General features: G+C 58.5%; 1 protein-coding gene across 2 annotated transcripts; it reads left to right on the forward strand.

The window, feature by feature from the left end:
* The first annotated feature begins 326 nt into the window (after nt 1-326).
* On the forward strand, nt 327-22,909 carry LOC102452053 (avidin-like). Of its 2 annotated transcripts, none has more exons than XM_075917095.2 (4): nt 327-711; nt 11,753-11,963; nt 14,480-14,600; nt 22,576-22,909. In XM_075917095.2, the coding sequence occupies exons 1-4, from the start codon at nt 571-573 to the stop codon at nt 22,676-22,678; spliced, it is 576 nt and encodes a 191-aa protein (XP_075773210.2). In that variant the 5' UTR covers nt 327-570; the 3' UTR covers nt 22,679-22,909. The 2 variants fall into 2 exon arrangements, with proteins under 2 accessions (XP_075773210.2, XP_075773211.1); XM_075917096.2 differs by lacking the exon at nt 327-711 and adding an exon at nt 6,661-6,831.
* Nucleotides 22,910-24,826: the final 1,917 nt, after the last annotated feature.

Raw genomic sequence — 24,826 nt, forward strand, 5'->3', positions numbered from 1 at the left:
ACAAGCCACATCCTGTATAGTAAGCAGAAGCAAAACTATCATGCATGTGCCTGGGACCTTTCACCTAGAGAGAAAGGTCAATGCTCATATATTTGGGACCTTTCACCTTGACAAAGCAACCGTCAATGGCACTGGGGTCCCACGAATACCCGCAACCTTGGAAACCCCGAATATCCAGTTTAGACCAGACTGAGGGACTGGGAGGGACAGAAATAACAAAAGGCCGCTGGTGACGAATTGACAGGCAGGCGGATAAACTGAGATCAGTGATCTATTGACCTAGAGGACAAAGGCATTTCCCCATTGGTAAGCAGTCCTGTGGCACTCAGAGACCAGCGCAAGGATATCTCTAGTATCTCCCGCTCTTATGGGCCAACCCACTTCCTCTGATGAGAGGCTCTTGAGTGAAGCAGGCTTGGCCCGCAAGCGCTCATGGTACTAGCTGCATCTTTTTCTTAGGCTCTGAGGGGCCACACGACTTCTGGCTGGTTTTCAATTTGCAGACTAACACGGCTCCCCTGAGACCATCGGCATGTGCAAGGGAGGAGAAAAGGAAACACCCCTTGCCGGATGTGCATCAGACCCACCAGTGGCGGCTCAGCATGGTGCACCAGGGCCATCCCAGCCACGGGGCAGGGGCAGGGGCAGGAGCAGGAGGCGATGGTCCCGGCGATGATGAGGAAGGCGAGGGGGATGGAGAAGATGAGCAGAGTGAGTACGTGGGGGTGGGACTCTGGCCATACATTCCCTCACTAGCTTATGAGACCGGGGTGTTGGGACTGAGCTACCTGTATTAATCAGCCAGATCTGTAGGGGACCCTACATGTGAGTGTTGCAACTGTGCACCCCAGGGCACCCAGCCATCAACGATTAAACACATGTGCAGCCATGTAGCTGCAATGGAGTGTTATGCCTGGAGCCTCAGTGCACCCTGCCAGCCACCCTCCCTGAAAGCAGGAAGCGCCTTTGCCTGGCTGTCGCTCAGCAGCGCCAGAACGCTGTGGCTGAAGCGGATTCCGAGGCAGGGATGGCGTCTTTGCTCTCAGTTTTCACATTCGTGCTGTGAGATCAGGCCCGGGGGGGTGGTTCTTTCCTTTGCACTGTAACGTGATGCTCCTGCTTCCATATTGCTGTTGTGCCTGTGGCACAAGGAAATCCCTTCTGGTCTGTGTGTAAGTGAGCCGTGTGTGTAGGGAGAGACGTGTGTATTGCCCCTTTTTCTCCGAAATAACTACTACGGATACAGACACGCGAGAGGTGCAGTTTTATATTCTTTCCTCAGGCACAACATTAGCTAGTTACAGCACTGCCAAGGCCTGCACCGCCGTTGGGTATCCCAGGCCTGCACTGCCGTTGGGTATCCCAGGCCTGCACTGCCGTTGGGTATCCCAGGCCTGCACCGCCGTTGGGTATCCCAGGCCTGCACCGCCGTTGGGTATCCCAGGCCTGCACTGCCGTTGGGTATCCCAGGCCTGCACAGCCGTTGGGTATCCCAGGCCTGCACTGCCGTTGGGTATCCCAGGCCTGCACTGCCGTTGGGTATCCCAGGCCTGCACAGCCGTTGGGTATCCCAGGCCTGCACCGCCGTTGGGTATCCCAGGCCTGCACCGCTGTTGGGTATCCCAGACCTGCACTGCCGTTGGGTATCCCAGACCTGCACCGCCGTTGGGTATCCCAGGCCTGCACTGCCGTTGGGTATCCCAGGCCTGCACTGCCGTTGGGTATCCCAGACCTGCACCGCCGTTGGGTATCCCAGGCCTGCACTGCCGTTGGGTATCCCAGGCCTGCACTGCCGTAGGGTATCCCAGACCTGCACCGCCGTTGGGTATCCCAGGCCTGCACCGCCGTTGGGTATCCCAGGCCTGCACCGCCGTTGGGTATCCCAGGCCTGCACCGCCGTTGGGTATCCCAGGCCTGCATGGCGCGTTGGGTATCCCAGGCCTGCACCGCCGTTGGGTATCTCAGGCCTGCACTGCCGTTGGGTATCCCAGGCCTGCACTGCCGTTGGGTATCCCAGGCCTAGATGGCGCGTTGGGTATCCCAGACCTGCACTGCCGTTGGGTATCCCAGGCCTGCACTGCCGTTGGGTATCCCAGGCCTGCATGGCGCGTTGGGTATCCCAAGCCTGCACTGCCGTAGGGTATCCCAGACCTGCACTGCCGTTGGGTATCCCAGGCCTGCACCGCCGTTGGGTATCCAAGGCCTGCACCGCCGTTGGGTATCCCAGGCTGCTCTGCCGTTGGGTATCCCAGACCTGCACCGCCGTTGGGTATCCCAGACCTGCACCGCCGTTGGGTATCCCAGGCCTGCACTGCCGTTGGGTATCCCAGGCCTGCACTGCCGTTGGGTATCCCAGGCCTGCATGGCGCGTTGGGTATCCCAGGCCTGCACTGCCGTTGGGTATCCCAGGCCTGCACTGCCGTTGGGTATCCCAGGCCTGCATGGCGCGTTGGGTATCCCAGGCCTGCACTGCCGTTGGGTATCCCAGACCTGCACTGCCGGTGGGTATCCCAGACCTGCACTGCCGGTGGGTATCCCAGGCCTGCATGGCGCGTTGGGTATCCCAGGCCTGCACTGCCGTTGGGTATCCACGGCCTGCACTGCCGTTGGGTATCCCAGACCTGCACCGCCGTCGGGTATCCCAGGCCTGCACCGCCTTCGGGTATCCCAGGCCTGCACCGCCGTTGGGTATCCCAGGCCTGCACTGCCGTTGGGTATCCCAGATCTGCACCGCCGTTGGGTATCCCAGGCCTGCACCGCCGTTGGGTATCCCAGGCCTGCATGGCGCGTTGGGTATCCCAGGCCTGCATGGCGCGTTGGATATCCCAGGCCTGCACCGCCGTTGGGTATCCCAGGCCTGCACCGCCGTTGGGTATCCAAGGCCTGCACCGCCGTCGGGTGTCCCAGGCCTGCACTGCCGTCGGGTATCCCAGGCCTGGACTGCCGTCGGGTATCCCAGGCCTGCACCGCCGTCGGGTATCACAGGCCTGCACCGCCGTCGGGTATCCCAGGCCTGCATGGCGCTTTGGGTATCCCAGACCTGCACTGCCGTTGGGTATCCCAGACCTGCACTGCCGGTGGGTATCCCAGGCCTGCATGGTGCGTTGGGTATCCCAGGCCTCCACTGCCGTTGGGTATCCACGGCCTGCACTGCCGTTGGGTATCCCAGACCTGCACCGCCGTCGGGTATCCCAGGCCTGCACCGTCTTCGGGTATCCCAGGCCTGCACCGCCGTTGGGTATCCCAGGCCTGCACTGCCGTTGGGTATCCCAGATCTGCACCGCCGTTGGGTATCCCAGGCCTGAACCGCCGTTGGGTATCCCAGGCCTGCACTGCCGTTGGGTATCCCAGGCCTGCATGGCGCGTTGGGTATCCCAGGCCTGCATGGCGCGTTGGGTATCCCAGACCTGCACCGCCGTTGGGTATCCCAGGCCTGCACCGCCGTTGGGTATCCAAGGCCTGCACCGCCGTCGGGTATCCCAGGCCTGCACTGCCGTCGGGTATCCCAGGCCTGGACTGCCGTCGGGTATCCCAGGCCTGCACCGCCGTCGGGTATCCCAGGCCTGCACCGCCGTCGGGTATCCCAGGCCTGCACCGCCGTCGGGTATCCCAGACCTGCACTGCCGTCGGGTATCCCAGGCCTGCACTGCCGTCGGGTATCCCAGGCCTGCATGGCGCATTGGGTATCCCAGACCTGCACTGCCGTTGGGTATCCCAGACCTGCACTGCTGGTGGGTATCCCAGGCCTGCATGGCGCGTTGGGTATCCCAGACCTGCACCGCCGTCGGGTATCCCAGGCCTGCACCGCCGTCGGGTATCCCAGGCCTGCACTGCCGTTGGGTATCCCAGGCCTGCATGGCGCGTTGGGTATCCCAGGCCTGCATGGCGCGTTGGGTATCCCAGACCTGCACCGCCGTTGGGTATCCCAGGCCTGCACCGCCGTCGGGTATCCCAGGCCTGCACCGCCATCGGGTATCCCAGGCCTGCACCGCCGTCGGGTATCCCAGGCCTGCACCGCCGTCGGGTATCCCAGGCCTGCACCGCCGTCGGGTATCCCAGGCCTGCACTGCCGTTGGGTATCCCAGGCCTGCATGGCGCGTTGGGTATCCCAGGCCTGCACTGCTGTTGGGTATCCCAGGCCTGCACCGCCGTCGGGTATCCCAGGCCTGCACCGCCATCGGGTATCCCAGGCCTGCACCGCCGTCGGGTATCCCAGGCCTGGACTGCCGTCGGGTATCCCAGGCCTGCACCGCCGTCGGGTATCCCAGGCCTGCACCGCCGTCGGGTATCCCAGGCCTGCACCGCCGTCGGGTATCCCAGGCCTGCACCGCCGTCGGGTATCACAGGCCTGCACTGCCGTTGGGTATCCCAGGCCTGGACTGCCGTCGGGTATCCCAGGCCTGCACCGCCGTCGGGTATCCCAGGCCTGCACCGCCGTCGGGTATCCCAGGCCTGCACCGCCGTCGGGTATCCCAGGCCTGCACCGCCGTCGGGTATCACAGGCCTGCACCGCCGTTGGGTATCCCAGACCTGCATGGCGCGTTGGGTATCCCAGGCCTGCACTGCCGTTGGGTATCCCAGGCCTGCATGGCGCGTTGGGTATCCCAGGCCTGCACTGCTGTTGGGTATCCCAGGCCTGCACCGCCGTTGGGTATCCCAGACCTGCATGGCGCGTTGGGTATCCCAGGCCTGCACTGCCGTCGGGTATCCCAGGCCTGGACTGCCGTCGGGTATCCCAGGCCTGCACCGCCGTCGGGTATCACAGGCCTGCACCGCCGTCGGGTATCCCAGGCCTGCATGGCGCTTTGGGTATCCCAGACCTGCACTGCCGTTGGGTATCCCAGACCTGCACTGCCGTTGGGTATCCCAGGCCTGCACTGCCGTTGGGTATCCCAGGCCTGCATGGCACGTTGGATATCCCAGGCCTGCACTGCCGTTGGGTATCCCAGGCCTGCATGGTGCGTTGGGTATCCCAGGCCTGCACTGCCGTTGGGTATCCCAGGCCTGCATGGCGCATTGGGTATCCCAGGCCTGCACTGCCGTTGGGTATCCCAGGCCTGCACTGCCGTTGGGTATCCCAGGCCTGCACGGCGCGTTGGGGATCCCCGACCCTGCACCCCTGTCCACAGCCAGATGTGACTCAGTCAGCCAGAAGAGTAGAGAGTTTTATTGCTTCTCAGAGCTATAGAGCAGCATAGGAGCAATGTTAACACCGGAGCCAGGGTCAGCAGCCCATAGTCCCTTGGGGGGAGGGTTCACCCATCCTAGCCCAGCCGAGACTAACATCTCCCAGGCTCTACCCCCCAGCCTGGGGACAGTCCCTGCCTCCCTCCCTTTGTCTCTCCCCGGGGAAGAGCCTTGTTCTCTGCTCAGGCTGAGACTTGAATGTCTATGGCTAATACAGATGTGGGGTGAGCCAGTGGGAACCCGCCTCCCAGCACAGCCGGGGGGGGGACAGTGGGGTATGTCTACACTGGCGCTTCTTGCACAAGAACACGTCCACACTGCCATGTGGGAGCTGTGCTTTTGTGCCAGAGGGCCCATGGCAGTGTGGATGCTTTCTTGCGCAAGAAACCCCTGCCTCGCGGCCACACTGCCCTCTTGTGCAAGAGCTCCTGCGCTAGAGGGCTTACACCTGTTAGAAAAGAGCACAGCGCTTGTGCAAGAAGCCCTCTCTTCCCACGCTGTACTGTAAGTTTCCTTGCGCAAGAGCAGGCTGGCTGTGGATGCTCTGCGGACTGTACTTGCACAAGAAGCCGCGGGTGTAGACATAGCCCGGGGGTATGTCTAGACCACATGCCTCTGCGACAGAGGGGTGTAAATGAGACATACCGACATAGTCAATGAAGCAGGGATTCAAATATCCCACGCTTCATTCGAATAAAAATGGCGGCCGCGTTTTGCTGACTCAGCAGTTTGTCGGCAAAAAGCGGCAGTCAAGATGAGGAAAGCCTTTGTCGGCCACTCCTGTGAGCCTCGTTGCACATTGCAGAGGGATGTAGTCTACACATACCCGGGGTTACAAGGCACACAGCCCCCCGCGACGCCACATCTCTCCTGCCACGGCGCTGCCCTGCAGGAGCCGGCTCCGCCCTGTTTGGCTGCTGCACGGCTTTGTGGGGCCGGTGCAGGCCCCCTCTCTGCGGCCGTACCAGCCCTTCCGCTCCCTCGGGCTCTGCCCAGGGGCTCTCTGGCCCGGCCCATGAGTTCCGCGAGCCTTTCCCAGAAAGCCAGGATGTCCCCCACCCCCGACGCTCCATTGGGGGGCGTCTCCCCCTTTCTCAGAATCCCCAGGGGGCCCTTCCCCCTTCTGCACCAGGCCTCGGTCAGGAGGAACCTGGCAGGCCCTTGGTGCACCTCCCTGTGTGCAGACAGCAGGTGGGGCAGGAACACATCCCAGTCCTGCAGGTGCTGGTGCATAAAAGCCTCCAGCATCTCCTACAGGATCTCCTGCAGTTAGGTCAGCTGCACGGGGCCCACAGAGTTACCCAGCGAGCGGCAGCCCTGGACTCCGTTCCACAGGGACTTGCCCATCGCTGCCCAGGTCACACGCCCCTTTTCACTTTCTCTTTCTGGGAAATTAATCTTAAGCAAACACGGCATCTAGGTCTGTGACGAGCGAGTCAGCGAGGATCTGGCTCAGGTCCCAGCCCCGCCTCTCTCACGGGCTATAGACAGGGACCTGACTGGGAGACCCAGACACCAGACCCTGCAGGAGATCCCTCTGCCACCCACACGCGGCTTCCACTCCCAGTAACAATGGGGGGAATCGGCGTCTCTCTGTCCATTGTCCTGGCTCTGGTGACCCTGAGCGTTTCTCTAGAGAGAAAGGTACCGGGTGGGATGAGGGGCTGACAGGCTCGGGGCTGGTCTGGGGCAGGGCGAGGGACCGAGGGGGCTGGGCGCTGGCTCTGGGGCAGGGCGAGGGACCGAGGGGGCTGGGCGCTGGCTCTGGGGCAGGGCGAGTGATGAGGGGGCTGGGTGCTGGCTCTGGGGCAGGGCGAGGGACCGAGGGGGCTGGGTGCTGGCTCTGGAGTAGGGCGAGGGACCGAGGGGGCTGGGTGCTGGCTCTGGGGCAGGCGAGGGACCGAGGGGGCTGGGTGCTGGCTCTGGGGCAGGGCGAGTGATGAGGGGGCTGGGTGCTGGCTCTGGGGCAGGGCGAGGGACCGAGGGGGCTGGGCGCTGGCTCTGGGGCAGGGCGAGTGATGAGGGGGCTGGGTGCTGGCTCTGGGGCAGGGCGAGGGACCGAGGGGGCTGGGTGCTGGCTCTGGGGTAGGGCGAGGGACCGAGGGGGCTGGGTGCTGGCTCTGGGGCAGGCGAGGGACCGAGGGGGCTGGGTGCTGGCTCTGGGGCAGGGCGAGTGATGAGGGGGCTGGGTGCTGGCTCTGGGGCAGGGCGAGGGACCGAGGGGGCTGGGCGCTGGCTCTGGGGCAGGGCGAGGGACCGAGGGGGCTGGGCGCTGGCTCTGGGGCAGGGCGAGGGACCGAGGGGGCTGGGCGCTGGCTCTGGGGCAGGGCGAGGGACCGAGGGGGCTGGGCGCTGGCTCTGGGGCAGGGCGAGGGACCGAGGGGGCTGGGTGCTGGCTCTGGGGCAGGGCGAGGGACCGAGGGGGCTGGGCGCTGGCTCTGGGGCAGGGCGAGGGACCGAGGGGGCTGGGCGCTGGCTCTGGGGCAGGGCGAGTGATGAGGGGGCTGGGGGCTGGCTCTGGGGCAGGGCGAGGGACCGAGGGGGCTGGGTGCTGGCTCTGGGGCAGGGCGAGGGACCGAGGGGGCTGGGCGCTGGCTCTGGGGCAGGGCGAGTGATGAGGGGGCTGGGGGCTGGCTCTGGGGCAGGGCGAGGGACCGAGGGGGCTGGGTGCTGGCTCTGGGGCTGGGCGAGGGACCGAGGGGGCTGGGTGCTGGCTCTGGGGCTGGGCGAGGGACCGAGGGGGCTGGGCGCTGGCTCTGGGGCAGGGCGAGGGACCGAGGGGGCTGGGTGCTGGCTCTGGGGCAGGGCGAGGGACCGAGGGGGCTGGGCGCTGGCTCTGGGGCTGGGCGAGGGACCGAGGGGGCTGGGTGCTGGCTCTGGGGCAGGGCGAGGGACCGAGGGGGCTGGGCGCTGGCTCTGGGGCTGGGCGAGGGACCGAGGGGGCTGGGTGCTGGCTCTGGGGCAGGGCGAGGGACCGAGGGGGCTGGGTGCTGGCTCTGGGGCAGGGCGAGGGACCAAGGGGGCTGCGTGTTGGCTCCGGGGTAGGGCGAGGGACCAAGGGGGCTGGGGGCTGGCTCTGGGGCAGGGCGACGGACCGAGGGGGCTGGGCGCTGGCTCTGGGGCAGGGCGACGGACCGAGGGGGCTGGGCGCTGGCTCTGGGGCTGGGCGAGGGACCGAGGGGGCTGGGCGCTGGCTCTGGGGCAGGGCGAGGGACCGAGGGGGCTGGGTGCTGGCTCTGGGGCAGGGCGAAGGACCGAGGGGGCTGGGTGCTGGCTCTGGGGCAGGGCGAGGGACCGAGGGGGCTGGGCGCTGGCTCTGGGGCAGGGCGAGGGACCGAGGGGGCTGGGTGCTGGCTCTGGGGCAGGGCGAGGGACCGAGGGGGCTGGGTGCTGGCTCTGGGGTAGGGCGAGGGACCGAGGGGGCTGGGTGCTGGCTCTGGGGCAGGGCGAGGGACCGAGGGGGCTGGGCGCTGGCTCTGGGGCTGGGCGAGGGACCGAGGGGGCTGGGCGCTGGCTCTGGGGCTGGGCGAGGGACCGAGGGGGCTGGGCGCTGGCTCTGGGGCAGGGCGAGGGACCGAGGGGGCTGGGCGCTGGCTCTGGGGCTGGGCGAGGGACCGAGGGGGCTGGGCGCTGGCTCTGGGGCAGGGCGAAGGACCGAGGGGGCTGGGCGCTGGCTCTGGGGCTGGGCGAGGGACCGAGGGGGCTGGGTGCTGGCTCTGGGGCAGGGCGAGTGATGAGGGGGCTGGGCGCTGGCTCTGGGGCAGGGCGAGGGACCGAGGGGGCTGGGTGCTGGCTCTGGGGCAGGGCGAGGGACCGAGGGGGCTGGGCGCTGGCTCTGGGGCAGAGCGAGGGACCGAGGGGGCTGGGTGCTGGCTCTGGGGCTGGGCGAGGGACCGAGGGGGCTGGGTGCTGGCTCTGGGGCAGGCGAGGGTCTGAGGGGTCTGGGCCATCCCAGGTTTGTGCCGGCCGAGGGGGCAGGACCATGTTCCAGGGACCATGTCTGCAGCGGGGCCAGAGCTCCCTTGCTGTGTCGATGTGCTGACGGTGGCAGGCAGGGGCCCTGCAGGTGCTGGGGGGCCCAAGTGGGGCGTGTCCCGTGTCGAGGAGACCAGGCGCTAAGGATCCCACCGGTAATGGGGTCGTGACAAGCCAGGAACAGGCTGCTCCCCCTGCCCAGTGCAGGAGACGAGGGGATCCAGCCCAGTGGAACCCAGGGGACGTGGGTCAGACACTGGGGGCAGCAGCTATGTCCAGGGGCCCAGCTGATCAGCCCTCCCCCCCACGGGGAATGTGCAGGAAGCATTAGAAAGGGGCGTGGAGTGGGGCTGGGGCTGGGTCAGAAAGAGGCAGGGAGGAAGGGGACGGGGAGGGGTGGGGGCAGAAAGAGGTGGGGCGAGGGGGGCAGGGGCAGAGTGGGAGGCAGGAAGAGGCGGGGTGAGGGGTGAAGAGTGGGGGCAGGAAGAGGCGGGGTGAGGGGGGCAGAGTGGGGGGCAGGAAGAGGCAGGGTGAGGGGGGCAGGGGCAGAGTGGGGGGCAGGAAGAGGCGGGGTGTGGGGGGAAGAGTGGGGGGCAGGAAGAGGCAGGGTGAGGGTGTAGGGGAGGCATAGGGGGCAGGAAGAGGCACGGTGAGGGGGGCAGGGGCAGAGTGGGGGGAGGAAGAAGCAGGGTGAGGAGGGCAGAGTGGGGGCAGGAAGAGGCAGGGTGAGGGGGGCAGGGGCAGAGTGGGGGGCAGGAAGAGGCAGGGTGAGGGGGGCAGGGGCAGAGTGGGGGGCAGGAAGAGGCAGGGTGAGGGGGGCAGGGGCAGAGTGGGGGGCAGGAAGACGCAGGGTGAAGGGGCAGGGGCAGAGTGGGGGGCAGGAAGAGGCAGGGTGAGGGGGGCAGGGGCAGAGTGGGGGGCAGGAAGAGGCAGGGTGAGGGGGCAGGGGCGGAGTGGGGGGCAGGAAGAGGCAGGGTGAGAGGGCAGGGGCGGAGTGGGGGGCAGGAAGTGGCGGGGTGAGGGGGCAGGGGCGGAGTGGGGGGCAGGAAGTGGCGGGGTGAGGGGGCAGGGGCGGAGTGGGGGGCAGGAAGTGGCGGGGTGAGGGGGCAGGGGCGGAGTGGGGGGCAGGAAGTGGCGGGGTGAGGGGGCAGGGGCGGAGTGGGGGGCAGGAAGTGGCGGGGTGAGGGGGCAGGGGCGGAGTGGGGGGCAGGAAGTGGCGGGGTGAGGGGGCAGGGGCGGAGTGGGGGACAGGAAGTGGCGGGGTGAGGGGGCAGGGGCGGAGTGGGGGGCAGGAAGTGGCGGGGTGAGGGGGCAGGGGCGGAGTGGGGGGCAGGAAGACGCAGGGTGAGGGGGGCAGGAGCAGAGTGGGGGGCAGGAAGAGGCAGGGTGAGGGGGCAGGGGCGGAGTGGGGGGCAGGAAGACGCAGGGTGAAGGGGCAGGGGCAGAGTGGGGGGCAGGAAGAGGCAGGGTGAGGGGGACAGGGGCAGAGTGGGGGGCAGGAAGAGGCAGGGTGAGGGGGCAGGGGCGGAGTGGGGGGCAGGAAGTGGCAGGGTGAGGGGGCAGGGGCGGAGTGGGGGGCAGGAAGAGGCAGGGTGAGGGTGGGGTCTTGGGGCTCAGTGGGGGATGTGGAGTCTGTAAAATATTGAATCAAGACGGGCGCTCGGGCTGCCGGACCCTGGGGGCCACAGGTCTCGGTGTCACGTCACCGGCCGCAGGCCAAGAGGCTTCGCCAGGCCCCCTGCCCCAATGTCTCTGGTCTGGGGGCCTGTGACGTAGTGGGGGTATCTGGCTGGTTTCTATGCTGCTGGCTCTGGGGTGGCCCCACTGGCTGCCATGGGTACCAGGACCCAGCAAAACAGGATGAGTCACTATGCAAACCAGTGGCCAGACACCCCCCATGGAGCGGAACAAAGGAAGGTGAATGCTGCCCTGGCTGGGGGGCAGGGCTGGAAGAGGGTGAGTTTAGTTGGTGTCTGGGAGCATGGAGGAGACAGCCTAAGGAAAGGGGCTGGAGTTTAGGGGCCCAGTCTCCCCCATCTCAAGGGGGCCTGAGGCATCCTAGCCCAGCTCTGTGACCAGATTCCATCTGTGCTGTGCTGTATCCTGGAGAGGCAATAAACTTCCTCTATTCCACCGGCTGGTGCAGTCTGTTTGTGCCATTTCGGGGTGCAGGAGACGGGGGACCCCCCAACGCGCCGTCACAGGGCCAATTCCCATTCTGACGTCTCTGGGCGTCTCTGCTTCCCGCCCTGTGAGGTCGGACTCCGGCTCCTCCTGTCCGCTCAGGCTGCCTGGCGCGGGAGCGGGCGGGGACCCAGGCCTGGGTGTCAGTAACGGCGCACGCGCCCCACGGCGAGACCAGGGGCTCTGCAAAGTCCCCCCCACGGACCGGGCACGGGGCCCCTGCCAGCCAGCTGGTGCCAGACAAGGCCAGGGGCTCGCCGCTCACCTCAGAGCACAGGGCCGGGGGTTCGTCTGACGCCCGCAGCTCCCCGGGGTTCCAGGACCCAGGCCAGGCCCGTTGGCTCTGTTGGGGTCCTGGGGCCCCGGCCTCACGCCGTGCGTGGGAACACGTCTGCTCCCCTTTCAGTGTGACCTGTCCGGCCTGTGGCGGAACGAGCTGGGCTCGCTGATGGAGATACATGACGTTAACGAGGCGGGAGAATTCTCCGGCGAGTACCTCACAGCCGTGACGGCCACCAGCAACTGTATCCGCATCTCGCCCCTGAAGGGAGCCCAGCATCACACGAAGGCAGAGACGTCTCCGGTCTTCAGCTTCACTGTGAACTGGGAGTTCTCAAGTACGTGCCATGCGCTGCGCTGGGCTGGGGGTTCCCGTCGGCGTGAGCGGGGCACGCGGAGCGATGGTTTCTTTTCTTGTCGGGACAGAAATCCTGGTGGGGAGGGTGTGGCTGGCTGCAGCCAGTGGGTTGAGGGGTAAAATCGCCTGCACACGGCCTGACGCGCCCCTCACTGGCGCCTGTGCCCGGGTCCACTCGCCCCCTTTCCGAGGGGCAGTAGCATCTTGGCAGGGCTCAGCAAACAGCCACAAGGAAGGTCCCAGCCCCAGGAACGCAGCCTCTCAGGCAGGGCGGGAGCAGCTCAGAGGGGGGCAGTGTTCGCCCATGGGCTCCGTATGCGTTTGCCTGTGGTCTCTGGGCACCTTCGCTCAAGGGCTCTGGGTGCTCTTGAGAGTGGGCTCTGTGTGTGTTCGCTTATGGGCTCTGTGTGTGTTCGCTTATGGGCTCCAGGTATGTACATGTGGGTCTGTCTACACTACAAAGTTAGCTCGAACTAACTTTCCTAGGCGCTACACTAGCGCTCCGCTAGTTCGAACTTAATTTGAACTAGTGGAGCGCTTAGTTCGAACTAGGAAAACCTCATTTTACGAGGATTAAGCCTAGTTCGAACTAGCTAGTTCGAATTAAGGGCTGTGTAGCCCCTTAATTCGAACTAGTGGGAGGCTAAGGCTTCCCAGGTTTCCCTGGTGGCCACTCTGGCCAACACCAGGGAAACTCTATGCCCCCCTCCCGGCCCCGGACCCCTTAAAGGGGCACGGGCTGGCTACGGTGCCCGTGCCAGGTGCAAGCCTGCCAGCACCCAGCCAGCAGACCCTGCACCTGGCACGGCACAGAGCCACCCACCCGATGCCCCCCAGCCCTCAGCCTCTTCCCGGGACCAGGCTGGCGGCTCCCAGGAGCTTGCCCGGGACCGCAAGAGGCGGGCACCCTCCTGGGCTAGTGCGGACATCGTGGACCTTGTCCACGACCTCCGCACTAGGCACAGGAAAGTGGCCGTCTAGGGCAGGAGAGCTGCCAGCCTGGCCACCCATGAGCAGGTTTGCATGAAAATCAAGGGGGTCCACTGAGACCCCCAACCCTGAGCCCTGAGCTTACAATGGCCGTCCTGGGTCAGACCAAAGGTCCATCTAGGCCAGTAGCCTGTCTGACCCAGTAGCAGGGTCTGCTGGCTGGGTGCTGGCAGGCTTGCACCTGGCATGGGCACCATAGCCAGCCCGTGCCCCTTTAAGAGGTCCGGGGCCGGGAGGGGGGCAGACGAGTTTCCCTGGTGTTGGCCAGAGTGGCCACCAGGGAAAGCTGGGGAGGGCTAGCCTCCCACTAGTTCGAATTAAGGGGTTACACAGCCCTTAATTCGAACTAGTAAGTTCGAACTAGGCTTAATCCTCGTAGAATGAGGTTTACCTAGTTCGAACTAAGCGCTCCGCTAGTTCCAATTAAATTCGAACTAACGCAGCGCTAGTGTAGCGCCTAGGAATGTTAGTTCGAACTAACTTTGTAGTGTAGACATACCCCTGGAGAGCTTTATCCATGGAGGGACCCGGGGGCAGTGAGACCGGCGAGGGGCCTGGCGTGTGCGGGGGGTGGAATGAGGCCCGAGGGGGCTGCCCCTGGGCAGGGCAGAACCGCGCCGAGCTGGCTATGGTCAGTGTTAGAAAAGAAGAGGTGGCCCAGAGGCGGGTGGGGTAACAGGGCCCCCGTGTTGCTGATACTTGTTCCACCTCAGATTTCACCCACATGGGATGCGAGTGAGCAGGAATGTGCCGGAGTGCATCTTTTATCTCCGCTAGTATGTGTGATGGGCCGGGCCAGGTCTGGGCACAGCTGAGGGCGTCTGCTCAGGGCGAATTGCTCAAACTCAGGGCTCCCTACAGCCCCTGACTGGAGACCTTCCCGATAGGCCACACCAGTCACACCGAGCGCTCCAGCTGCCAATCCGGCCAGCAGGAAGCCTCACGAGCAAAACCCCTCGGACATCCCAGCTCTCCCAGTGCCATAGTCAGCCCCGGGCCTAACACAGGTGAGGGGTTACAGAACCCATCGCACCTACCCCGAACAGGTTCTTCAGGTCCCAAGAAACCAGCCACAGATCCCAGGTCAATTTACCCTCTGGATCTTACCCACAAGGTCACACTGGGCCAGTCCTTTAGAATCTACCATCTAAAGGTTCATTACTAAAAGAAAGAAAAGCCTGAGAGTGAGGTTGTTAAAGTATCCTCCGTTACATGCAGCGAATCTCCCAGTCCTCGATGCAGGCTCTAGCAGAGATGTTACAGCTGCTGGCTTAAAAGTCTCTGGTTACATCCTATGTCAGGACGGGTCCACAGTTCTTCCTGGCTCGTTGTTACCTGCAAGGCTGCTTCTGGGGTCAGGAGCTGAATTCAAGACCAATGGAGGGTGCCTGGGAACATGCCCTCCCAGGCAACACTGCTGTCACCGGCACACAGTACCCTGCACCCCCGGATCCCTGGGGCCACATGGAGTGTCCCTCCTTCTGACTCCTGCCTGCTCCCTCGCAGACTCCACCACCGTCTTCGTGGGCCAGTGCTTCGTGGATGAGAAAAGGAAGGAAATTCTGAAGGTTACATGGCTGCTGCGTGAGAAGGTCGGGTCCCCAGGAGACAGCTGGGGGGCCACCAGGTGGGTGCTGGGCACAGCCTGGCTGGGAGCCAAGGTGCTGCCTATGGAGCGGGACGGCAGGGCCTGGCCCCGTCACACCCCAGAGCGGTGTCGAATCCCCCAGCGGGTTAGGCTGGGACTAGGCCCACGTCTGCCCACAGCTCTTCTCCCCTAGGGTCGGGGGTAGGAGGAGGGAGCGTGGGGAGCCGGGTCAGAGCGCAGGGACCCGGAAGAGGGCTCTTTTATGTGAGGAGGGCTTTAAACTAGGTTTGACGGGGGCAGGTGAGCAAAGCCCACAGGTAAGTGCTGAATGTGTGGGACTGGGAGATGGGTTGGAAATGGGGGGGACTACGGCCTATAATGGCAAGGAGAAAGGAGGGTCAGGGCACAACAGGGAGGCAAGATCAAATCAGTATCTTAGATGCCTATATACAAATGCGAGAAGTATGGGTAATAAGCAGGAAGAACTGGAATTGCTAACCAATAAATACAACTATGATATCATTGGTAATAAAGCCGTAGAGCAGTTTTTAAACTAAGAGATGGGGGAAAGCCGATTGGTGCGGAGATGCACGTAAATCGGAGAGACTTCTCTTAGAGGAGAATCCGTTGATAGAGATTCTCTAAGCTGTAGTCGGAAAGAGAGGAAGGGAGAGGGCAAACCATTGGCCAGAGCTGACAAACAACCGCATAGAAAGGAATCCAATGCATCAGGGAAGGGCAGACAAATAAGCAGTGGCAAATTTTTAAAGTGCTTGTACACAAATGCTAGGAGTCTGACTAATAAGATGGGTGAACTAGAGTACCTCGTATTAAATGAGGAGATTGACATCATAGGCATCACTGAAACCTGGTGGAATGAGGAAAACCTGTGGGACACAATCATACCGGGGTATAAAATATATTGAAAGGATAGAGCAGGCCGGGTGGGTGGCGGAGTGGCACTGTATGTGAAAGATAATGTAGAATCAAATGAAATAAAAATATTAAGTGAATCAACATGTTCCATAGAATCGCTATGGATAGTAATTCCATGCTCCAATAACAAGAAATTAGCAGTAGGGATATATTACCGACCACCTGACCAGGACAGCAATACTGACATTGAAATGCTGAGGGAGATTAGAGAGGCTACCAAAATAGAGAATTCTATAATAATGGGGGGTTTTAATTACCCCCATATTGACTGGATACATGTCACCTCAGGAAGAGAAGCGGAGATAAAATTTCTCAATGGCTTAAATGACTGCTTCTTGGAGCAGCTAGTGCAGGAACCCACAAGGGGAGAGGCAATTCTCGATTTAGTCCTGAGTGGAGTGAAGGATCAGGTCCAGGATATAACCGTTACAGGACCGCTTGGGAATAGTGACCATAATATAATAACATTCAACATTCCTGTGGTGGGAAGAACACCTCAGCAGTCCAGCACCCTGGCATTTAATTTCAAAAAGGGGAATTACACAAAAATGAGGAGGTTTGTTAAACAGAAATTAAAAGGCACAGTGACTAGAGCCAAATCCCTGAAAGCTGCATGGAAACTTTTTAAAGACACCATAATAGAGGCCCAACTGAAATGTATACCCCAAATTAAAAAACATAGCAAGAGACCTAAAAAAGAGTCACCGTGGCTTAACCACCATGTAAAAGAAGCGGTGAGGGACAAAAAGGTATCTTTTAAGAAGTGGAAGTCCAATCCTAGTAAGATAAATAGAAAGAACATAAACACTGTCAAATCAAGTGTAAACATGTAATAAGAAAAGCAAAAAAAGATTTTGAGGAACAGCTAGCCAAAAACTCAAAAAGAAATAAAATGTTTTTTAAGTACATTAGAAGCAGGAAGCCTGCTAAAAAGCCTGTGGGTCCCCTAGATGATCGAGCTATAAAAGGAGCAATCAAGGACGATAAAGCCATTGCGGAGAAACTAAATGATTTCTTTGCTTCAGTCTTCACAGCTGAGGATGTTGGGGAGATTCCTGAATCTGCACCGTCCTTTGTGGGTGATGAATCTGAGGAACTGTCCCGGATTGAAGTGTCATTAGAGGAGGTTTTGGAACAAATAGAAAAACTTAATGTTAACAAATCTCCGGGACGGATGGCATTCATCCAAGGGTTCTAAAAGAACTTAAATGGGAAATTGCTGAGCTATTATCTGTGGTTTGTAACCTATCCTTTAAATCGGCTTCCGTACCTAATGACTGGAAGGTAGCCAACGTGACACCAATATTTAAAAAGGGCTCTAGAGGCGATCCTAGCAATTACAGACTGGTAAGTCTAACTTCAGTACCGGGCAAATTAGTCGAAACAATAGTAAAGAATAAAATTGTGAATCATGTAGAAGAACATAATTTGTTGGACAAAAGTCAACATGGTTTCTGTAAAGGGAAATCCTGTCTTACTAATCTATTAGAGTTCTTTGAAGGGGTTAACAAACATGCGGACAAGGGGGATCCAGTAGATATAGTATACTTGGATTTTCAGAAAGCCTTTGACAAGGTCCCTCACCAAAGGCTCTTGTGTAAATTACATGGCCATGGGATAAGAGGGATGGTCCTTTCCTGGATTGAGAACTGGCTAAAAGACAGGAAACAAAGGGTAGGAATAAATGGTAAATTTTCAGATTGGAGAGGGGTAACTAGTGGTGTCCCCCAAGGGTCAGTCCTGGGACCAATCCTTTTCAACTTATTCATAAATGATCTGGAGAAAGGGGTAAGCAGTGAGGTAGTAAAGTTTGCAGATTATACCAAACTGTTTAGGATAGTCAAGACAGAAGCAGACTGTGAGGGACTCCAAGAAGATCTCACCAAACTGAGTGATTGGGCAACAAAATGGCAAATGAAATTGAATGTGGATAAGTGTAAAGTAATGCACATCGGGAAAAATAACCCCAACTATATGTACAGTATGATGGGGGCTAATTTGGCTACGACAAATCAGGAAAGAGATCTTGGAGTTATCGTGGACAGTTCTCTGAAAACTTCCACACAGTGTGCAGTGGCGGTCAAAAAGGCAAATAGGATGCTAGGAATTATTAGGAAAGGGATAGAAAATAAGACCCAGAACATCTTACTGCCCCTGTATAAAACTATGGTACGCCCACATCTTGAATACTGTGTACAGATGTGGTCTCCTCACCTCAAAAAAGATATTTTGGTTTTGAAAAGGGTTCAGAAAAGGGCAACTAAAATGATTAGGGGTTTGGAACGGGTCCCATATGAGGAGAGGCTAAAGAGACTGGGACTTTTCAGTTTAGAAAAGAGGAGACTGAGGGGAGATATGATAGAGGTCTATAAAATCATGAGTGGTGTGGAGAGGGCTGATAAAGAAAAGTTATTTATTAGTTCCCATAATAGAAGAACTAGAGGACACCAAATGAAATTAATGGGTAGCAGGTTTAAAACTAATAAAAGGAAGTTCTTCTTCACACAGCGTGTTGTCAACCTGTGGAGCTCCTTGCCAGAGGAGGCGGTGAAGGCTAGGACTATAATAGAGTTTAAAGAGAAGCTGGATAAATTCATGGAGGTTAGGTCCATAAAAGGCTATTAGCCAGGGGATAAAATGGTGTCCTTGGCCTCTGTTTGACAGAGGCTGGAGAGGGATGGCAGGAGACAAATCGCTTGATCATTGTCTTCGGTCAACCCTCTCTGGGGTACCTGGTGCTGGCCACTGTCGGCAGACAGGCTACTGGGCTAGATGAACCTTTGGTCTGACCCAGTACGGCCGTTCTTATGTTCTTATGTTCTTATGGTATTACAGAAACCTGGTGGGATGGGACGCATGATTGGAATGTTGGTATGGAAGGGTACGGCTTGCTCAGGACGGACAGACAGGGAAAAAAGGGAGGAGGGGTTGCCTTGTATATTAAAAATGTACACACTTGGACTGAAGTGGAGATGAACGTAGGAGATAGCTGTGTAGAGAGTCTCTGGGTTAAGCTTAATGGGGTAAAAAATGAGGGTGATGTCATGCTAGGAGTCTACTACAGGCCACCTAGCCAGGTGGAAGAGGTGGATGAGGCCTTTTTTAAACAATTAACAAAACTATCCAAAGCCCAAGATTTGGTGGTGATGGGGGACTTCAACTATCCAGACATATGTTGGGAAACTAACACAGCGAGGCACAGGCTATCCAATAAGTTTCTGGACTGCATTGGAGACAACTTTCTGTTTCAGAAGATTGAAAAAGCTACCAGAGGAGAAGCTGTTCTGGATTTGATTTTAACAAATAGGGAGGAACTAGTTGAGAACTTGAAAGTGGAAGACAGTATAGGGGACAGTGATCACGAAATAATAGAGTTCATGATCTTAAGGAAAGGTAGAAGGGAGACCAGCACAATTGAGGTAATGGATTTCAGGAAGGCAGATTTTGATAAGCTCAGAGAACTTGGGAAGCAAGACTGAAAGGAAAAACAACTGAGGAGAGTTGGAAGTATTTCAAAGGGACATTGTTAAGGGCCCAAAAGCAAACAATTCCGCTGTGTAGGAAAGATAGAAAATACGGCAAAAGACCAGCTTGGCTTAACAAGGAGATCTTGCATGATCTCAAAATAAAAAAGGAGTCGTATAAAAAATGGAAACTAGGACAAATAACAAAGGATGAATATAGGCAAGCAACACGGGAATGCAGGGGCAAGATTAGAAAGGCAAAGGCACAAAATGAGATCAAACTAGCTACAGGCATAAAGGGAAACAAGAAGACCTTTTATAAATACATTAGAAGCAAGAGGAAGACCAAGGACAGGGTAGGCCCACTGCTTAGTGAGGAGGGAGAAGCAGTAACAGGGAACTTGGAAATGGCGGAGATGCTCAATGACTTCTTTGTTTCGGTCTTCACCGAGAAGTCTGGAGGTGTGCCTAACGTAGTGAATACAAGCAGAGAGAGGGTAAGTTTAGAAGATAGGATACACAAAGAACAAGTTAAAAATCACTTAGGAAAGTTAGATGTCAGCAAGTCACCAGGTCCTGATGAAATGCATCCCAGGATACTCAAGGAGCTGATAGAGGAGGTATCTGAGCCTTTAGCTATGATCTTTGAAAAATCATGGCAGACAGGGGAGATTCCAGAAGACTGGAAAAGGGCAAATATTGTGCCCATCTATAAAAAGGGGAATAAGAACAACCCAGGAAACTACAGACCGGTCAGTTTAACGTCTGTCCCAGGGAAGGTAATGGAGCAGGTAATTAAGGAAATCATATGAAAACACTTGGAAGGTAATAAAGTGATAGGGAATAGCCAGCATGGGTTTGTGAAGAACAAGTCATGCCAAACTAATCTGATAGCTTTCTTTGATAGGATAACGAGCCTTGTGGATAAGGGAGAAGCGGTGGATGTCATATACCTAGACTTTAGTAAGGCATTTGATACGGTCTCACATGATATTCTTATTGATAAACTAGGCAAATATAACTTAGATAGGGCCACGATAAGGTGGGTGCATAATTGGCTGGATAACCGTAGTCAGAGAGTTGTTGTTAACGGTTCTAAATCCTGCTGGAAAGGGATAACAAGTGGAGTTCCGCAAGGGTCTGTTTTGGGACCCGTACTATTCAATATCTTCATCAATGATGTAGATATTGGGATAGAGAGTACGCTTATTAAGTTTGCAGATGATACCAAACTGGGTGGGGTTGCAACTTCTTTGGAGGATAGGGACATAATTCAAAATGACCTTAGCAAGTTAGAGAAATGGTCAGAGGTAAACAGGATGAGGTTTAATAAAGAGAAATGCAAAGTGCTCCACTTAGGAAGGAACAATCAGTTCCATACATACAAGATGGGAAGCGACTGTCTAGGAAGGAGCATGGCGGAAAGGGATCTAGGGGTCATTGTGGACCACAAGTTGAATATGAGTCAACAGTGTGACGCTGTTGCAAAAAAAGCAAATATGATTCTAGGTTGTATCAACAGGTGTGTTGTAAGCAAAACTCGTGAAGTCATTCTGCCGCTCTACTCTGCACTAGTTAGGCCTCAGCTGGAGTACTGTGTCCAGTTCTGGGCGCCACATTTCAAGAAAGATGTGGAGAAATTGGAAAGGGTACAGAGAAGAGCGACAAGAATGATTAAAGGTTTAGAGAACATGACCTATGAAGCCAGGCTTCATGAACTGGGCTTGTTTAGTTTGGAAAAAAGAAGATTAAGGGGGGACATGATAGCGGTTTTCAAATATCTAAAAGGGTGTCACAAGGAGGAAGGAGAAAATTTGTTCCTCTTGGTTTCTGAGGACAGGACAAGGAGTAATGGGCTTAAAGTGCAGCAGGGGAGGTTTAGATTGGACATTAGGAAAAAATTCCTAACTGTCAGGGTGGTCAAATATTGGAATAAATTGCCAAGGGAGGTGGTGGAATCTCCCTCTCTGGAGATATTTAAGAACAGGTTAGATAGACATCTGTCAGGGATGGTGTAGACGGAGCTTGGTCCTGCCTTGAGGGCGGGGGGCTGGACTCGATGACCTCTCGAGGTCCCTTCCAGTTCTATGATTCTATGATTCTATGACAAGCACAAAGCATGGCCTTGCTGGCCTTCCCAGGAGGGGGCGGCTGGATGTGCAGCCCCCAGGGTGCCTCTGGGTGAAAGTGGGGCCAGGCCAGGGTGGGACACTCACAGCCACTCTGCGTCCCTGGGCAGCTGGGCCCCCCCAAATGAAGCACTGCTAGGAATTGCCTGCTGCCCCTCCCTGCCCTCCATGCTCCTGCTGAGGCCCTGTGAGGTGTAGACTACAGGAGGGGAATTCCCGGATGGGGGGCCCAGGCAATGGGGGGACAAATGCTAAGTTCTGCACGTAGGAAGGACCTATCCATGTCACACACACAGAATGGGACGCGACTGTCTAGGAGGAGTTCTGCAGAAAGGGATCTAGGGGTCAGAGTGGACCACAAGCTAAATCTGAGTCAGCAGTGTGATGCTGATACAAAGAAAGCAAACCTGATCTGGGCTGTATTAACAGGAGTGTTGTGAGCAAGACACAAGAAGTCATTCTTCTGCTCTACTCTGCGCTGGTTAGGCCTGAGTTGGAGTCTTGTGTCCAGTTCTTGGCACCGCATTTCAAGAATGATGTAGAGCAGGGGTGTCCAAACTTTTTTCAAAGAGGGCCAGATTTGAAGAAGTGAACATGCGTGAGGGCCGTCCCCGCACTCTCAGCCCCAAGGCGGAGGGCCCGCGGGGTGGGAGGCGGGCGGAGAGCGCAGGGCACGCCAGCCTCACGGCGGCCCGGGAGCAGGGCGAACCCGCAGCCGAGCGGGGGAGCGGGGCTGCGGATGTGCCCTACAGGGCAGGCTCTAGGACCGTGGAGGCCATGGGCGGCGGCGGCGCGGCCGGAAGCGGCGCACTGGGCGCGCCAGTTCAAAAGAGCGCCAGGGAGCCAGGAGAGGGGGAGGAAGCGGGGGCCATATTAAATCGGAACACGGGCCGCAATTGGCCCGCGGGCCGGACTTTGGACATGCCTGATGTAGAGGAATTGGAGAAGGTCCAGAGAAGAGCAATGAGAATGATGAAAGGTCTAGAGAACGTGACCTATGAAGGGAGGCTGAAAGAACTGGGCTTGTTTAGTTTAGAAAGGAGCAGACCGAGAGGGCACATGACAGCGTCTTTCAAGCATCTAAAAGGGTGTCACAAGGAGGAGGGGGAAAAATTGTTCCCCTTGGCCTCTGAGGACAGGACAAGAAGCAATGGGCTTAAACTGCAGCAAGGGAGGTTTAGGTTGGACATTAGGAAAAAGTTCCTACCTGTCAGGGGGGTTAAACACTGGGATATCCCTGGAGATATTGAAGATCAGGTTGGACAGACACCGGTCAGGGATGGTCTAGACAGTATTTGGTCCTGCCGTGAGGGCCGGGGACTGGACTCGATGACTCTCGAGGTCCCTTCCAGTCCTATGATTTTATGAATTGTCACGTCTGGCCCTTATCTTCATGACTCCCTTGATGCTCCTGGTTCTCCTTGTATGAGGGTTCCCCAAGCGCAGGCCCTGGGCCAGTAACCCCAGCTCTGTGCTTCTCCACAGGGTCGGCACAAATGATTTCACCCGGAAACAAAATCGAGAGCGGGGGAAAATCCTTCAGAGTCATTCTCCACAGTGTGACACTCCTGCTCCACTATCACCGTGAATATGCTGTCTGCCCCACGGCTCCTGTGCCCGCCCCACAACTCCTGTGCCCGCCCCACGGCTCCTGTGCCCGCCTGGTCTCGACTGGATCTGGCTCTCTGGAGAGCGTCTCGCCCGGCTGTTTGCTGGGCTGCAGTCGCCGTCTGTCTCCATCTCCCCTCACTCTCCAGCTGCCCTGTCCCCCACGGCAGTTCAGCTCCTTTCCCCATAAAGCTCTAGCGAGGGAGGCAAACGAATCTCTTGTGTTTTATCGTCCTCGGCTCTTTCAGGCGTGACCTGACCTGCCCCTCGCCAGCTCCTGGCAGCTGCTGGAATCTCTCCCAGGAGCTGTGGCCTTTCGGGGACACCCTGGCAGCTTGGTTGCCCCGGCTCTTGCTGTTCCTCCCTCTCTGATGGCTGGGGGCAGAAAAGGCACCGACCGGGGCAGGAAGATTGTGGAGGCTGTTCCACATTCTGGCATGATAAATGCACAAGCCCCCCCAAAACCTGATCTCTCCAGGCTTTGGTACAAAAACTTCCCCCAAAATCCTAATGCCCGGACTTTGGAGAATAAGACCGGGTGCCACCATCCAAGCATTCCAAGAGAAACCAGGGAAGAGATGACTTGGGAAACCTCCTCCCTAAAGACCTCAGGGGGACCTCAAGCTCGTTTCCCCCAAAGCGCTTGACAAAGAAAAGAGCAAATACAGCTCCCGTCTGTGGGAGCTGCCCCCTAGTCGGAGGCCTGCAGATCCCACTGACCGATTTCCCAGGACACAGAACTGAACCAATACCAGGTTAATTCAAAAAAAAGAAACAAACTTTTATCATCAAAACAAAACCATAGTTGCAAGCGTGAGAACGTCACTAGGTGGAAAAAAGCCACTAATTAATCGAGCCTCACGGGAATCCGCGGGCCCAGGACTTGGTTCAAAGGAGAGGAACCCACTTTCAGCAGCACACTCACCATTTCCACAGTCCCAAACCGGGAAAACAATGACGCCTGACGGGTTAACTAGCTGTAGCCTACCTACCTATTGTGAAAAGACTTTTCTTGGCGAGAGACACCTCCCATCTCCGTTACCTGGAGGGAAACCGCCCTGGCTCACACAAAGGAGGGAAAAGTTAAAAATTCCTTTGTCCCAGTTTGAAAGCCCTGCCTGCATTCCTATTGGCTGTCCAGATACCTGGCTAGAGACAGGAGACAGTTAACCCCTTAGTCCCCAGGTGCTGGCCAACCCTCCTGGTTATGACAGATGCTGCTGCCCTTCTCCATGGCCTCTGGGCGAGCCCAGGCCTAGCCCCGCCCGGCACCCCCAGCCCCAGGCTCACTTCTCTGGGCGTCGCTCCCTGGTGAGCCTGGTGTCCGGGTACCAAACACACGTTCTGGGGGGAATGTCCCACCCTCTGGTTTGCAAATAGCTCTCAGGCCCCACGTGCAGACAGGTCCATGCTCCCCAGTGACCCGGCCAGGCAAGCGATGGGAGCGGCCCCAGGCATCGGCCGTGAGGGCTGCCCAGCGAATAGATCCCCCGCTGTGGCTCAGCAAGTCAGCGCCCCCCCCCCCCCCGCCTGCCGCGCTGCCTGCCCACCCCCGGCTCGCCCGGCTGCTTTGCTGTGCCCAGAGCCAGACACAAAGGCCAGGAGGGCCCTTGGCAGGTCACTTAGTCCAGTGCCCTGCGGTCATTGCTCCTCATTCTGCCACCCGCCCCCACGGAGAACAGCCTCTTTGGAACCCCCTGCAGGGAGGTGCAGGCTGCTCTCAGATCCCCCCTCGCTCTGCTGCACTGCAGACTAAACAAACCCCAATCCCTCAGCCTCTCCTCTAGGCCATGTGCTCCAGCCCCGAACCATCTTCGTCGCCCCCACACTCAACTCTCCATTGCGCCCACGTCCTCTCTAGAGTGGGGGGCCCAGAACTGGACAGAGTAGGCCAGATGTGGCCTCACCAGAGCCGAATAAAGGGGAATGATCACTGCTCTGGATCGGCTGCCAATGCTCCTTACCCAGCCTGTACCAATGCCTGGGATTCTTCCGACCCAAGGGCAGGACCCTGCGCTTGTCCTTGTTGAGCCTCAGCTGGTCTGGCCCTGGGACTGAGAGTGTCAGATCAGAGCAAATGGCTCGGAGCCAGGGCTACTTACTGCCCAAGTCTGGGGTCCTCATCCAT

This window comes from Pelodiscus sinensis, chromosome 6, assembly GCF_052426305.1.
Source record: "Pelodiscus sinensis isolate ZL-2025 chromosome 6, ASM5242630v1, whole genome shotgun sequence".
In the NCBI taxonomy this organism is placed as follows: Eukaryota; Metazoa; Chordata; order Testudines; family Trionychidae; genus Pelodiscus; species Pelodiscus sinensis.

What these genes read in the sequence shown, in the direction of transcription:
- LOC102452053 (XM_075917095.2), top strand. Translation starts at nt 571, where the DNA reads ATGTGCATCAGACCCACCAGTGGCGGCTCAGCATGGTGCACCAGGGCC. An exon ending in GGATGGAGAAGATGAGCAGA is followed by an intron (nt 712 to 11,752) that starts GTGAGTACGTGG and finishes CTCCCCTTTCAG; the next exon opens with TGTGACCTGTCCGGCCTGTG. An exon ending in TGTGAACTGGGAGTTCTCAA is followed by an intron (nt 11,964 to 14,479) that starts GTACGTGCCATG and finishes GCTCCCTCGCAG; the next exon opens with ACTCCACCACCGTCTTCGTG.